Source organism: Ursus arctos, unplaced genomic scaffold, assembly GCF_023065955.2.
Source record: "Ursus arctos isolate Adak ecotype North America unplaced genomic scaffold, UrsArc2.0 scaffold_14, whole genome shotgun sequence".
Lineage (NCBI taxonomy): Eukaryota > Metazoa > Chordata > Mammalia > Carnivora > Ursidae > Ursus > Ursus arctos.
Window position 1 is genome coordinate 20,746,847 of NW_026622808.1, and position 16,003 is coordinate 20,762,849.

Genomic DNA, 16,003 nt, shown 5'->3' on the forward strand with positions numbered 1-16,003 from the left:
CATTAAAGTTCCTTGGGGCGGGGTGGGGGTGCTTTAAACAAGGCTGATGCCAAAGCCCACTCCCACAGACTTGCTTTCAATTGGTCCGGGGTGGGGTCTGGGGGTATAGGGAGGTATGTTTTCAAAGCTTCTGTTCCCCCAGGCGATAATCATCTCTTACTACCTTCTCCCTAGGGCTCTCTGCTCCAGGCACACTGGGATCTCACTGTCCCCAAACATGCCAGCCATGCTCCTGCCTCAGGGCCTTTGCACTTGCTCTACCTTCTGCCTGGCCTGCCCTTCCTCAGATATCCACACAGATATCCATCCTCCCTCACCTATTTCTCTCACGTGTCACCTGCCTCCAGGGCGGCGTGACCCACCAGCCCTCCATTCCTTTAGATGTTGCTGCTAAATTAAAAAAAAATTTTTTTCTCATCCCCAAATGTACATGATTGATCATTGTAACTATTTTTAAGGGTAGAGTTCAGTGGCATTCAGTACATTCACAATGCTGTGCACCCATCACCACTGTCCACCTCTGGAATCTTTCATCCATCCCAAACCGGGAACTCTGCCTGTTAAACACTAGCTCCCCACTGTCCACTCACGCAGCCCCTGGCAATCTCCTCTCCACCTTTTCTTCTCTATGAATTTGCCTCTTCTGGACACCTCATAGAAATGGAATCATACATTATTTGTTCTTTTGTGCCTCCATTTCCCTCTTGACCTTGAATTTTATCCCCTTCTTGCACTCTCCGTTATTAGCTTACGATTGCCTTTCTCCCCCACAGGAACAGAAGCATCTGGAGGGCACCGAGTAGCTCTTTCTGCTTTCTTTACCCTTCAGTGATGCCTGGCACACAGTAGGTGCTCAACAAACTTCCGCTGAATGGAAGGAAGGAACTTTCGTTCGAAGGAACTTTAAGGTGCAGCCAGGATTAAGAATCGAGCCTCACGGTCTATAAGCCTCAATTTCCTCACCTGTCAGATGGGGTTGCCAGGAATCCCCACCTCACTGGATGGTTAGGAGGATTCAATGAGGTAATGCCTGAAAATGCTTTCTATGCTTGTGTCCCAGGGCCTTCAGATTCTACCCAGCCAGGGTCCCTGGGCCCCCACCAGCCCATCCCCAGCCTCACTGGAAAGAAAGGAAGATGGCACGCCCCCTACAGAAAGAGGAAGGAGAGGACACGCCCCCTACAGGAAGAGACAGGGAGGACACGCCCCCTACAGGAAGAGGACACGCCCCCACCAGAAGAGGCGCATGAGAGCAGTGCCCCTCTCACCTGAAGAGAAGCATGAGGGCCTGGAAGAAGGTCCGAAAGTTATTGTGCTCCGTGATTTGGAACTCATCCTCATCACTGTCCTCATCCTCCACGTCGATGCCGATGTTGCCAAACACCTGGGGAATCAGACGGTGATGATCCGGGGCAGCCACACCCCCAGTGGCTTCAGGAAAACCACTCAACCGTCATGGCTGTCTCTCCGAACTGGGTTCCCCTCACCCACCCCTGCCTAAGGACGGTGGCCCTTGCAGGGAGGGCTCTAGGAACGCGAGGGGGGCGGCACTCACCTGCATCCCAATGATGGCGTAGATAAAGAAAAGCATGGCAATCAGCAGACAGACATATGGCAGGGCCTGGTGGGAAGGAAGGCAATGAAGGAGAGTGTCAGGGGGGCCTCTTACCTCCACCATTTCCCTCCCTTGTTGCAGTGCTCTGCCCCACGGGGCTGGGTGGCCCCATGCTGTGCCAGAGTGGTGCCAGGGCTTTGTGGGCCTCAAAGTATCAGGGGTAATCCCCCTGGAGCTCTCAAGCCACACCGGGGGCAGGCAATCTAAAGAAGAGCCATGCAGGTCACAGACTCCCAGCAAAGTGCACCAGAGGCATTTCCATCTGATTGCTCCTTTCAGCCAGAGCAGGGGTGGGGGTAGGATCTTGTCAGGCCTAGGCTGGCACCAGGGGCTCACCTTGAAGGACTGCACGAAGGTCCAGAGAAGGATTCGGATGGTGTAACCCTGACGGAGGAGCTTGATGAGCCGGGCAGCTCGGAAGAGTCGGAGGAAGCTCAAGTTGATGAAGTTATTCTGGGGAGATGGAGAGAAAAGGGTGACCATCCACCCACCCCTGGGGCTCAGAGCCGTCACCACTCACAGAGGCCCCTACATGAAGCCAACCAACAGGAAAAGCAAGCCAGACCCCAAATAAGGAGGGAGAGAAAGCACTATTAATGCAATGGCGCGGAGGAAAAACGTTGAAAAAGGAACAAAGTTGGGGGGGAGGGAGAGGGTGGAAGGGAGGAAAAGGCAACTCAAAAGCATAAACCCTCCCTGCCAGCCCCACCCGCAATGGGGAAAAGGAAAGAAAAAGGAAGGAAGAGAAAGGAACCGGGTGGGGTGGGGGTGGGGGAGAAATAACAAAAGAACAAGGAAAAGAAAATATATCCGAATCATCCAATCAGGAAAAAAATCGAGATGGTTTTTGTTTCTCCCAACAACCAAATGCACTGAGACGATAGGACACAAGCGGGTCAAGTTGCCGAATCCATCACACGTGTACGATGCACAAACACCAGGGCGGGGTGGGGGTAGCCAGCGCACGCAGGCCTGGTGGACATGTGCGGGTTCCCAGGGCATGTTACGCTCCGGGCCAGAAATGCATCTGTCGTGGGACTCAACGGGCACCCTGCCCTGCCCTGCCGAGCTGCCCACCCACTCCTGCCCGCCCTGACCTCACCCCACGGCCAAGAGGAGCAGCGGCTCAAGCCAATCGGAGAAGCGGAAGAGCATCTTTTCTTACCCCCTTGGCGAGCGGGAATGGGGAGGACGGGAGGGAGCTGGGGCTGGTCGGCTGCAGGGCGAGTCCTCGCTGCCCGCTGAGTCGGAGAAGATGCATTTGGGGCCCTTTTCCCCCCTCTCAGGGATGGCTTCTCAGCTTCTGGGGCTGGGTGGAGTAGCACGGGACCAGGCCTGCGGGAAGCAGGAAGTACGCAGCGCCCGTGGGTGGGTGAGCTCGCAAACAGCCCAGGCCCACCGAGGGGCCGGTGCTGGAGGTGGGGCCGTCCCTGCCCCCAGGACCTCCCTGCGTGGACCCTGCCTCTAGTCAAAGACCCCCTGACTAGTCACTGCCTCTACCTCCTCCCGCCCAAGCCGGGAGAACCCCCCAGGGAAGGGGGCGATCAGCTGGGAGGGGAGCCAAGAGAGCAGCGGGAGGTGGGTGCTGGCTGCCCTGGGGGGGGCGGGGCGCTTGACGGCTGGGGCCTCAGGGTTGCTGGTGGGGGACAGGTGGCTCAAAGTCACAGGCGGACCAAATCTGGCTGACGAAGCTATCTAGTAGGGCCTGAGCAGTTTTGTTTGATTAAAACAAGTTGCCAGTGTTTAAAAATCAGGTGTCTCCCCCAAATCTGGTGATTCTGGCAACTCTGGACCTGCCTCCAGGTTGGCAAAAGTTAGTTGGGGCTTAGATGTAGCTGCCCCATGAAGCAGGCCATGTGGCCTCCAGTTTGCTGAGGTCCCCCACGTTCTAGAAGTGGCACCCGCTTTCCTGCCTTACGGTACGTGCTTGGATGCCAGAGGCGTTGGGTCCGACACCCTTGCCCCAGGCAGACAAGGAAAGCCCCGCCAGTCAGTCGGCTAGCAGGCTGGAGGCACAGGAGCTCGAACGGGGCTCTGCTCTAGGGGGTCTAGAAGAGCCCTAGACACAGGCCATGTAGCAAGTTTTCCACTGGCCCAGCCCTCACCCCTCCAATGGCGCAGGGGTGACCGTGCAGGTTGCCGTGGCAGTCACAGCACCCCTCTTGCTCTCAAAAGTTCAGATGATGAATTCTATGTGACATCCTACTTGGTGGCTCCTGGGGGGCTATCCAGCTACCGGGTCTGGCCTGGGAGCTGAGAGGCAGGGATGGGAGTTCAAGGAATTTCTGGGGCTGACAAGAGGCCTCTGGATTTGCTGGCAAAGTCTAGGATGCTCGTTGGGACCCATCAGTTGGCCCTTAGGCCTCTAGGATGGGGAAGGGGGCTGGGACATCCTGCCCTGACCATACTGGGCCCAACCACTGTGAGAATGTCCCAGGGGCCTCGAACAAGCTCCCACACCCAGCTCAGCTGAGAGTCACCCCCTGTGCCCAGCTGACCTGACTCCCAGCCCTGCCTGGCCACCCAGCTCTACCTGGGGACAGGCCGATGGCCCAGGTGTCCCCGGCCCCTCCCGACCATCCCCAGAGTACAAGCCATCCCTTCACGGGGCGGGTCATAACATGTGGACTCTGCCCAGCATGCAAAGGCAGGCAGGCCTTGAGGAGCCTCTGGGGACTCAGGGTAGAGTGGGGGGGAGGGGGGGAGCCTGCCATCATGCAGGAGAAGCAAGGGGGTCTCGCAGGGAGACACGTGCAGAGAGCATGCTGCCCTTTTTGGAGCAGGGGGAGGAGACACATGGGGGAGGGAGGGGGAGGAGATGAGAAGTCCAGGGGACAGGGCAGGGGAAAGTACTCATCTGCCCTCATCCACCCCTCCATTTCTTCATGGCTCTGGATGGAGTCCTTCACGTGCTCGCAGAACTTCTGGTGACTTCCCTTCTCCTAGCTTCCATCTTTCCATCCACAGCCCAAGAAGGAGCAGCTGTGCTCTCCTTTAAGCCTGCCCTGTGCTTCCTGGTTCAAGGGTGACGGGGTGGGACACAGGCCCTGGAAGGCTCTTCACCCTCAGAAAGACGTGAGATCCAGCCACCTGAAGGCTCTGGAGAAATCCTGCCACTTGCACACCCCACCTCAGCAGACCTTGCCCTCATGCTCCAGATCTCAAAACCACCTGCCTCCTTGACTCCTTCCGGGGAGCCCTTTACGGCACCTCCAACCCTCTTTGCCTGTACCTGTGCTAGTGCCCCAACCTGGCCCTCTTCTGGCATTCCCTCACTTCCGTCTCCCAGTTCAAGCCAGACTCCGCTCCCTCCAGGTACCTTTCTCCCCCAGCCTAGACCCAACCCAACCCCAGGTCCCCAGAGAAGCCCCTGCTCAGGTGGCCAGGCCCCTCTCACGGGGATCCTGGTGCTCCCTCCCAGCCCAGCCCCCTGCCTGGCTGCTCCCCTAGCCATCTTGTCCAATGACACTTCCAAAGCTGCCCCTACTCCAGCTCCTCTCAGACTTCTGCAAGACCCCTCCTGCCCTTTTCGCTTTCTCTGGGTCAGCCGGCCTTCCCTCTCTTTGCTCTGGCCACACCCCCTCACTTGTAGACCCAGACCCCTGCAGGATTCCTCTTGCTACCGGGCCTTTGCACGTGCTGTTCTGGGCCTCGAATGCTCTTCTCCCCCCTCTTTTGTTAACAATGCTTATCCTTTAGTTCCTCACACAGTTGCAATTTCAGGTGGGTTCTAGAGCGGCTAGTTGACCAATGCCTGGCTTCCCCACTCTGGGTTTAGGTGAGGGGGTGGCAGTGATGGTGGCCACCTCGGCCCACCATTCCGCTTGCAGCACTGCACGTGGGATCGTGAAATGTCTGGTGGATGAGTCCACGTGGTGCTGCTGGTGCGGGAGGGGTCCTGGTGCAGAGGTGCCATTCAGGGGGTCCTTCAAAGGGGGGCAGAGGTGGTGGGCGTGAGGCGGGGGCAGATGGAATTTACCAGAGTGAGAAGTGTGCAAGGAGCCGAGTAAAGGAGGTGGGAGTGATGGAGATGGTGTGTGCTGGGGCAGGAGCCTGGGTGTGCAGGGTGGATGGATGAAACTGAGAGGGACAGGTATGGATGGGTGTGTTTGGTGGGGAGAGGAGAGGGCACATGGGTTCAGTGACTGCGTGTACGTGGGGGCACACAAGCATGTGAAGACCAGAGCTCCAAGGGAGGGCCTTGTCTGGCCTGCTCTGAGTTTCTCTCCTCTGAGAGTCTTTGGCTGCCTGCTGCCCAGCCCTCGGACCTCCTCCTCGGACTTCGAGATTGACGTCTCTAGCCAGTCAAACCCATGGGGCTAGAGTGGGTTGAGCTATCCTGGCGCCCAGGCTCCAGGAAGACAAACGGGACAGGAGCAATGAGCAGGTGGCCAAGCGCTCCGAGTGTAGGGATGTGGGTAAGGGATGGGGGGGGAGACCCAGCCAGCTGAACCGTCTTGCAGGGGGTGCATACCTAGGGCAAACCCAGTCTTCTCTTTGCAAAAGAGGCCAACCAACCCACGCAGAAAACCGCCATTCAGAACCCAATAAAAACAATGGGGGTGGGGAAGAGAGAAAGAGAGGAGGGGGAGGGAGGGTCTGCAGGAGTGAGGAGGGAGTGGGAGTGGGCTGGGGAGACAGACAGACGGGGTGGGGGGCAGGGGAGGGGCATCAGGCAACCCAAGTCCAAAGCCCAGGGCAGGACATGCAGTGCTGACGCGAGAAGATGCGTTCACAGTTAATGTAAAGCATTTAGACTTCAGAAAGAAGTAAGACCAACCGGATTCTAGATGCAGATGTTGAAGATGGAGGGGGAGCGGGCGGGCGGGGGCAGTTGGGGACGCGTGTTCAGCGTTTTTTAGGTTGATTTGTAACCAGTGCCAAAAAACCAATGGGTTTCGGTTCCCGGGCGGGGAGTGGGGGTGGTGGGTTGGGAGATAGTCATTGGTGTATGAACACACAGACCACGTCATGGATGAACAAATGAATTTCATAGTGCATTTTGATTGGATGAGTTTTTCAGACGGCGTTGTGCCAATATACAGTTTAAAGAGCAGGCATGAAAAGAGACAAGACAAGAAACACAGTCATTATCCATTGAACGCAGGGCAAACCCACGTCACCCGGCCACTTGGGGGCGGCAGCTGAGGCCCAGGGGGCGCCCCCCCCCCCCGAGCCCTCCCCCCCCCCAAACCCTGGGGACTTGCCCTCGCAAGGGTCTGGCTCTCCCTGCCTCAGCCTGGCTGAGCTCTTGGCCTGAGCTAGAGGGCTTACCTGGGAGGCAGAAAGGGGGGGCTGTGGGCCCCTTGCCCGGCAGTTAGGAAATAAATCCTAAAAGGGTCCACACACCCACCCTCTATCTTTCCCTCCAAATGATTCTAATTCAGGGCCCCGGGGGCCGGGGGCGGGGGAGGTGGCTGGTGCACACAGTGCAGACCCACGTGCCTTCGTGGTCACAATAGCAATAATAGTAACCTTCATCTGGGAACGATCTATCCCCTCGCAGGTTCTGTGCCAAACCCTTCACGTGGATCGCTCACACTTGTGAAAAGTTGCCGACTCCCTTTCTAGAACATCAGCCTTGTGGGGGCAGGCATGCTTGTCTCTTTTTGCTTTGTTCAGTCTCCGGGCACGTACAGCAATGCCCGGCATGCAGCAGGCGCTCAGTGAATGCCTACTGAATGCATGAGTGAACGTGGAGCTTGCAGGGATCCGGTGAGGTTCATTCCAACAGTTATCCCCATTCTACATGACAGGAGCTGATGCAAGCCACCCAGAGTCAAACAGCTTGTGGGGAGGGCTGTTTGGGTGCTGTAATAGTCCCGATGTCCTTGAATTGGGCCCTGTGCCTCACCCTCCTGCCCTTCCCTACCCTGCCAGCCTGGACAATGAATGGGCCATTGAGGTCCAGCCCTATGGATCTCTTACTGGTGACTGGAGGTTTCAACCAACTTCCTCCACTTGCCCGGCTGGGGTCCCGGGCCACCCTTCTGACCTCTTGACCGACCACCCAGAGGGCTGCTGGTTCAAAACTGTCATGTGCTCAGCGGGATGGTGGGTTATTTTGACTGCCAGTTGGAACTTCGGATCCCTTAGAAACTTAGGACAGAGATGAGGCCGAGGCTCTGGCACAGGGGCTGGGGGGGGAAGCCCAATGGTGACAGCGCCCCGGCCTCTCCAGAGGAAGGTGTTAGGCATGGGATGAAGGGAAGGGAGAATTTCAGCTCAGTGCAGCTGAAGGCAGAGGTACGGCCAGGATACCTCTTGGGATGGAGGTGTCGGGGGACACTTCGAGAATGGCCTCCTCTTCTGTGGAGCTCCTCAGCCCCACCAGCCTTCCAGGATGGAAGAATGGATCAGCTGGTCCCTTTCTGCTGGGGGCTCCAATGGGGCCACCAGTGAGCTCTCAAGGGTCAAGAGGTCGGGGTGCATGACCTTAGGCAGGTCCCTCACTTGCTCAAGTACCGAGCATTAGCTTCCTCATCTGTGAAATGGGGCCACACCCCAACCAGATCTATTCTCCACTTTTCTCCGCCTATTTTGGGCATTCCCCTCCCCATACCCCCCACCCCGGGCTCCCTGGCCTTCTGACTCCCTTCTGGCTAGGCTTGGCCAAGGGGATGAACTGGCAGGAGCTGAAGGGTGGAGAAGAGATGGGCTTGGGTATTTCTCCCAGTGTTCTGGGCCTGCTTTGGCCTTCCTCTCGGGCAGGGGCTCTGTCCCTCCAGGTCCATGGCTCCGGCCAAGTGGCCCCTCCCCCTTCCAGCTCAGATTTCCTCCCTGCTTCAGCACCTGGGCAGGTAACAGCTCCCCATGGTGGCAGGGTGCTGGGCACTTTGCCATCCTGGTCTGTCCCCCTCCCCTCCTTTCCGTGAGTGGTCTCTGCTTTCCAGTCCCTTCAGTTGAACCCTCCAAGGGAATTCTTTTCTGTCCTGACCCGACCTGCACCACGAGCTAATTCATGTGAACCGCTTGGCACAGTGCCTGTCATGCAACTGAGTTGTACCATTCTTGCCGGGCATTATTTTTATTGCTCTTATTTTTATTGCTATTATGATGATGTTGAGAACCCCTCCTGCCCTTGGCTCCAACAGTCTTTGCCCTTATGCTCTCCCTGTGAGGATCTCCTGCCCTCCCCCCAGTCTCCTGACGGCTCCCAAGCCTGGGCTCACTCGCAAATGGCCAAGGAGGGGGTCTGAGATAGGAGCTCTGGGGCCCTGAGTCTTTCAGATGAGGGTGAAGGACAATGTGGCCTGTGGGGCCACCACAGAGGGGTCCAGAGACACCCCCCCAGGTCACAAGCCTCCCAAGCCTGGGGATGGAAGAGGGTGGACATCCTGGAGACCTTGCTAAGGCCCTGGCAGTGGTGTCCCCTGTTGGCTCAAGGGCCATGGCTCCCTCCTGAACCTCCCCCCATGAACCAGAAGGTGGTTAGTTCAAGCAGAATGGACTTGAAACTGGTTCTTTCTGGGTCCCCAACACTGTGTGGTGTTTGGGGGCAGGGCTCAGCCTTGGGGTCCTTTAATTGTCTCAATCCATATTATACATTTGTAAGTCAACAGCCAAGAGGCAGGGGAATTCACACTGCAGAGCTGGCCCCACAGCTGCGGCTTTGGGCTCCCCCGTCTCCCTGAGTTGCCCTCCTGAGGGGCTGCCCTTGCCTCTGGGGTCCCCGCTTCTCCCTCTTTGGTCACGGTCAAGGGCTGGCCCAAGTCAGCTGTGGCTTTTGGGACCACTGCTTCTGGAAGACCCCCTCCCCCCCATTTTCCACCCAGCCAGGAGTGACCCAGAGAGAAGCTGGCGGGAAACTTACCCCAAACTCAGTCACGAGGATGTCGGTGATGCTGCCCAGAACAGTCACAAAGTCGAAGATGTTCCAGGCATCGCGGAAATAATTCTAGAATGGGGACCCACAAGACAGGGATGCCAACGCAGGGCTCCACGCCCGGCTGCCGCGGCCGGCCCCGGGGTGCATTAGGGGCTCAGCTGCCGATCATTCCGGGTGCCCACAACACTCACGGTCATTCAAGTAGCAAAACGCTGCTGTGTGTGCTACTGAGTGTCATCTGCTCTGAGTTCCCCTCCCTGGGACCCCATGGCTCTCCCGGCCCCAGAGGGGGCCTCCACAGCCCGATTCAGCTCTGTTGGAGACAGACGGCTACCCCGTGGGCCTGCCTGTCTCTCTGACACATCTGAGGGCTCCCTGACACCCCAGAGGCTTTATGAATGATGTCACTGGGATCCTCACTTAGACCCTTGGAGCAAATTATCAACCATTTTTACGAAGCAGCTGACGCTCAGACAGTGATGTTACTCGCCCATCTGAGGCGTACAGCATGGATGTAAGAGTCAGAATTTGAACCCAGGCCTGGGTGAGTCCGGAGTTTATGTTCAAGACCCCACTTGTTACAGCACGCTCGCTAAAAGAGTGGATTGTGGGTTCATATCCCTGCTTTGCCACCATCCTGCTGTGTGGCTGTGGGCCTGTGACTTAACCTCTCTGTTCTTCCCCCACCTAATATGAAGAAGGGGGATAGGAACAGGGGCACAAAGGCTTCCCGGGCACTCGCCAGGCTTCACCTCCTGGCCCCCCTTGGGGTTCGATGGGGCCGCGTGTCTAGTTACAGCCAATGGGTTTTGAGCAGAGACGATGTGAGCCACCTCAAGGCCAGCATGGGACTCACCAAAACTCCTTTAACCCTGGGCTTGGTGACCATCGATGTTCCAGGTGGCGGCTGCTCTGTGGGCCTGGGTCCCTGTGTGACTACCAGGCAAAGAGGCCCCCGCCCCCCGCCGAATGTCAACAAAAGCTTTGTTGACCTAGGTGACTGAGATGTAGGGGTTGTTTGTGACCGTACCTAAACCCGATCTTCCCTGACTGGCACACCCCTGGGCTGGCTGGCTCGATCGGGGCACACAGGCACAGCACACCGCTGTGAAAATCCTGAAGCATTCCGCACGGTTTGAGCTCACACTGAGCAGCGCCTCGGTCTGAATCCAAGGGTCTGGCTCCAAGAGAGAGCCCGCCCTCAAGGCTCAGTGCCACCCACACCAAACGCAGGCCTTCTCGGCATCCTCACAAAGCAGAGGCCAGGATGGGGCTCGGGTCCCATTCTGAGGGGTCAGTTCCTCCCCTGAGCATCTGACCCTGTGGCAGCCCCCCTGCCTCACAGAGAAGAACCCAGGCTGTGGAGCCGTGCTTTCCAGGATCAAATTCTTTCAGCATGTGTGAGTTAAATGTCCTCGGAGTTGGACTGGTTGGGCCTTAGAGCCCTCTTCTGGAAGACAGGGGTATAACAGCAATCAGATCGTGAACGTGAATCTAGGCGAGGAGTTCGGTTATACAGTAGGCGCTCAATGAAGGGATTACTATTCTACACTCAGCTAAAAGGAATCTGTGTCCCACTGGCACTTTCGGTATTTTAGCAGATGCTGCTGGGCGCTGTCCAGACCCCCTCAGATTTCGACTACACACCTTCAGTTACTCTGCCCAGGGGCGCCCTCTGGTGGCAGATTTGCTGGGGGAATTCACAGCTCCCCTGGGAGCAGCCCTTAACTCTGACTGATGAGCCCTGGAGGATAAATACCCCAGCTCTCTCCTCTCCTCAAGTGGAAGGACTCTGGACTCATGTGCTCTCTGCTCCCTCCTGTTGACCCTCCATGGAACTGTGCCCCATAACACACCCCATACTGGCCGCCTTCTGGCTCTGGCCTCACCCCCCCTCCCCCACACCGAGCTTCCTGCGTTTTCAGATAAATTCCTTGCACTCAAGCCTTATCTCAGGCTGTGTTCTGGAGAGTCCCAATGCAGGCAACTTTCTAGGTGTCTGGCCATAAGCCTCCAGCCCCTGGATTAGAAAGCTCCCCTCATCACCTAAATTGCATGTGGTGACCTTGGGGCTTCATCTAAACTGGAGAGGGAGGCTCTAGGCAGGGCCCTGGGGGAGGTCAGGGGTGGGAGAGTTCGAGGCCAGCCCTCAGGCAGAACCACGCTATTACCAGCAGACTGACTGGGGATTTAACACAGCAGCTGTGTTGGGCAGGTCCCGTGCCAGAGTCTACTCTCCCCTCAGCCCCGGAGCTGGCTGTATGGTCCTCCTATCTTGTAGATGTGGAAACGGCAGAAAAAAGCCAAGTGCCTTGCTTGAGGCCACGCAGCTAGAAAGGCGCTGAGGCAGGATTCGCCGGGGACTGATCCCCACTCCCCATATGTGTTCTGCCACCATCCGGGTGGCACCGCCAGGACCGAAATGCTGAGTTGGTGACACAGCTCTGGATGCAGGGCGCCCCCCCCACCCCCGCCTGCCTGATGTTCAGCGCTGGCCCTGACGGCCCAGGCTGTCCCTTGGACTCTCCTGGGGTATTCATTAAAAATACAGACTCAGGGGCCCCTACCCGACTAAGTGAATCTGAACTTCTGGGCTTGGCTCTGGGGCATCACTCAGTTCTAAGAAATCTCCCCAAGAGCTCCTGATGGGTAACAGGGTTGGGAGCCACTGCCTTGGAGGAGAAAGGTGGGGTGAGGAGCCTTCCTATGGCCCCTCCTGGCATCGACGGGGCCCTCCATGTCAGGCTTCACCCTCACTTCGTCCAGACGCACTTGACCTGTGCTGGAGTCCGCACGGGCCCTTCTGAGGAAGAGGCAGAGGACAGGCCCTTGCGATGGAGAGAGGTGAGGTGACACAGCCGGGGTGTGATTTGAACCAAGGGCTCTCTGGCGCCAGTGCTGACACCCTTTGCCACCTCGGGAAGCCAAGGTGAGAAGCCAGCCTCCACCCCACTGTGAGCCTGGCTGAGGCCACGGACTGTAGGCCATCTCCTCAGAGAGGTGGACTCAGGGGGTGGTCAGCAGGGAAGCCATCTTGTGTCAAGCCTGAGCTTGGCCACTCCCTGGGGATCTTCTCGAAGTCACCCCAACACACGACCCCACCAGTTCGAGCCTTCTTCACTTTTTTTTTTTTTTCCTGGCTGTGAACCTCCTTGGCCACCTGGGAAGACCTTCTTAGAGGAAGCTTTGTAAATGCATAAAATAAAATACCCAGGATTGCAAGGGCCCCTGTTATCTTAAAATATGCTTATCACAATATTTTTTCCAATGATCTAATGATTAATACACTTCTTCATTAACACGCTAAATAATTCCTCGCTGTTGGTTTGAGAGTCACCAGCATTTGAAGCAAGGATGAACACAAACGGAACTGGGAGGTGCCTGAGATCTCTCTCACGCACCAGGAAAATATCTGATTTTTATCGGCGACCCAGGCTGTACTGGTAACACTGCAGGGGGCTGTTTGCCTTCAAGATGGGAGGAGATGTGAAAGTCTGGTTAGCGGCTTGTGAAAAATAAAGATGTGGTATTTTTTTTTCACATCTAATTTCACAGACACTCCCCCACCCCTACCCCGGCCGCATCCACAGATCCCTTCAGGGATCAATGGGCTTCCGGTTAAGAATGCTTGTATTCGTGGGAGATGAAGGCAAGCTAGTGGGTCTTGGACTGCATTTAAAAAGAAAGGCAAGGCCATCAGTAGAACACACGGCTTCAGAGCAAGGACACACGACAAGGGAAGACACAGATCTGGGAACAATACATCTCAGCTGTGTCTGCAGGTCTGCGTGCTGCCTCCATTGTAAAATGTACGTCTTACTATGGACTGCGGTTAGAACTGCCGTGGACTTGGCCTGTCTGGATCTCAGTTTCCTAACAGTGGATGGGAATTACTCCCACCCTTTGGGTCACTTTGAGGAATGGCTGCACCAGGACACGCATGGGACACAGTAACCTTCAACAGGTGTTGGGTCTCGTTGGTGTTACTTGGCAAGCGCGTGAACGCCTACTAGGGTCCGTGGGCACTGGAGGGATGCTCAGCTGCTGGGGTTGGGGGTCTTGGGGCCAGGGGGGAGACCAGCGCCCAGCACCCAGTGCCCCTCCGGGTTCCCCCGCCCCCCAACCCGCAGCTCTAGTCCCAAGGCCGTACTTACCAGAATCCCAAAAGCCATGACTTTCAGCAGACATTCCAGAGAGAAGAGGGAGGTGAAGACGATGTTGAATACTCTCAGAGCGTTTTCATAAGCCACCGAGGCCCCGTAGAACTGGAGTAGGGAGGAGGAAGGACAGTGGGGTCAGCGGGCAGGGTGAGGACTGGGGAGACGGCTTTGCGACTATCCTGTCCTGGGGGAAGGTGGGACTTGGACACTGGGCTTCCCAACATCCTGTGGAGGGGACCCAAGCAAGCCCTTTGTGGGCGGGACTAATCTTTTCACACCCAAACAAGCGCTTTCTTGAGTCCTGCCTTGGCATCGGGGGTCCCAGGCCTGCCTGCCTGACGATGCTCCTGAAGGGATATAGGAGGATGTCTACGGCATCTTCTTTGCGGGATTTTTTTTTTTTTTCAGATCTCTCCCTCTCTCTCTTTAAATCTTTACTTGTGCCCTCCCATAAGACCACTCCCCAGACTAAGACTTAGAACAAGTCCAGCACCCCCAAAAGTCTCCTTGCACCCTTTTCCAGTCAGCAACCCGTCCCAGAGGTCATTCCTTTTCTGACTCCTAATGAACTCTTCTTGCCAAAACTATTTAATTAGACTCAAGTTTATAACCTTTAGCCCTGAGTACCAGGTTACAGGAGACACGGCAGGGGGAAGAAGAGGTTACAGTAAGCCATGAGAAAACCAGTGCACCCGGAAGCGGGACCACCTGGTTTCTTCAAAAAGTCAACAGTATGGGGGGAAAAGGTAATGGGGAAGACAGAGACTTAAAAGATAAACACCAGAGACCATGTGTAGCCATTTGGATCTTGGCTCAAAAAACAACTCATGGGGCGCCTGGGTGGCTCAGTTGGTTAGGGGTCTGACTCTTGATTTTGGCTCAGGTCATGATCTCAGGGTCAGGAGATCGAGCACCGTGTCGGGCTCTGCGCTCAGCAGGGATTCTCTCTCTCCCTCCTCCTCTGCCCTTCCCCACTTATAAAAAACAAAAAAACCTCCAACTCATGCTGTAAAAGACATTTTGGGGACAATTCAATATGAATCTTAGAGAATTATCACTCATCCAGTCGAGCATAATATGTAGGAAGGGGCGCCTGGGTGCCTCAGTCTGTGAAGCGTTTGCCTTTGGCTCGGGTCATGATCCCAGGATCTTGGGATCAAGCCCCGCTTCGGGCTCCCAGCTCAGCAGAGAGTCTGCTTCTCCCACTGCCCCTGCCCCTGCTCTTGCTCCCTCTCTCTAATAAATAAAAAAATAAAAAATAAAAAAAAGAATATGTAGGAAAATTTATTATTTCTTAGAAATACACACTGAAGGATTTAAGGGCAAAATACGGTGATGTCTATAATTTAAAATAATTAAAAAAAAAAACAGATGAAGTGTCCGGAATGGGTAAATCCATAGAAACAGAATGCAGATTGGTGGTTGCCAGGGGTTGGGGGGGGACGGGGCAGGGCGATGACCGCTCATGCCCCTTTTGGGGCAATGAAAATGTTCTGGAAGTGGGGAGAGCTGGTTGCACAACATGGTGAAGGTACTAAATCACCCCTGAACCGCACACTTTGAAACTGTTAATTTTATGTTATGCGAATTTCACATTAAGAAAAAGGGGAGAACAGAGTAGATGAGGCAAACCTAGTCCGTGCCCACAACGGGCACCTCTGGGTGTTGGAGACCCGGTATTCACGAGGCTGGGGTCCAGGGAACTGCAGCCCCGGCATCCGGGGGATGCTGCTTGGAATGTCAGGATCCCAGCCCCACCCCGGAATCTGCATGTTAAGGTCCCCAGATGATCCGAGAACACACGGCTGTCTGGGAAGCGCTGTGCTCTACCATTCCTTTCTGTTTGAAACTGCTCATGATTCTAACAATGAAAAGATAAAAGAACTTGCTTATGGAGAAGCGTTTCAAGCAAAAATAGGCACTGCTTTTTCGCCAATTCAAAAATTGGCAGCTTCAATATCGGGTGTTTTTTGAAGTGTCGAGAAATGTGCTCATGTCTTTGCCTGAACGTCCTCATTCAATCCTTGTCCCCGCCTGGGGATGGGAGGGACATGCTCTTATGATCGTCCCCATTTCATTGACAGGGAAACTGAGGCCCAAGAGTTGCTGGTCCCTTGCGCAAAGTTAAATGCTGAGATAAACAGCACAGCTGGGCTTACATCCCACCCTTTGGTCTCCAAACCACAGGGTGAAAGGTTCTGACTTTACACCCCGAAGAGGCTCCGGGGCCCCAGGCGTTGCAAGATCCCCGCCTGCCCCTCCTTCCTCAGTTCAACCGCCGAACATTTATCGAGGGCCTCCAGTGCCCTCAGACCCAGGGATTCGCTGAACCCCAGGAATTCGGGGGTGACTGCGACTTGCCTGGGCTTTAGGAGCTCACAGGCTGGTGGGGGAGAACGC

The 16,003-nt window shown here is 56.0% G+C and overlaps 1 protein-coding gene across 1 annotated transcript in view; it reads right to left on the reverse strand.

Moving 5' to 3' along the window:
- Positions 1–16,003, reverse strand: part of CACNA1A (calcium voltage-gated channel subunit alpha1 A) — a 213,028-nt gene that overhangs the window by 24,238 nt on the left and 172,787 nt on the right. The window contains exons 30-34 of the mRNA XM_057311555.1: positions 13,598–13,708; positions 9,429–9,512; positions 1,952–2,068; positions 1,556–1,621; positions 1,269–1,384 (exon numbers count right to left, since the gene is read on the reverse strand). Coding sequence (XP_057167538.1) covers positions 1,269–1,384; positions 1,556–1,621; positions 1,952–2,068; positions 9,429–9,512; positions 13,598–13,708 — 494 coding nt within the window. The remainder of the gene's footprint in view (positions 1–1,268; positions 1,385–1,555; positions 1,622–1,951; positions 2,069–9,428; positions 9,513–13,597; positions 13,709–16,003) is intronic.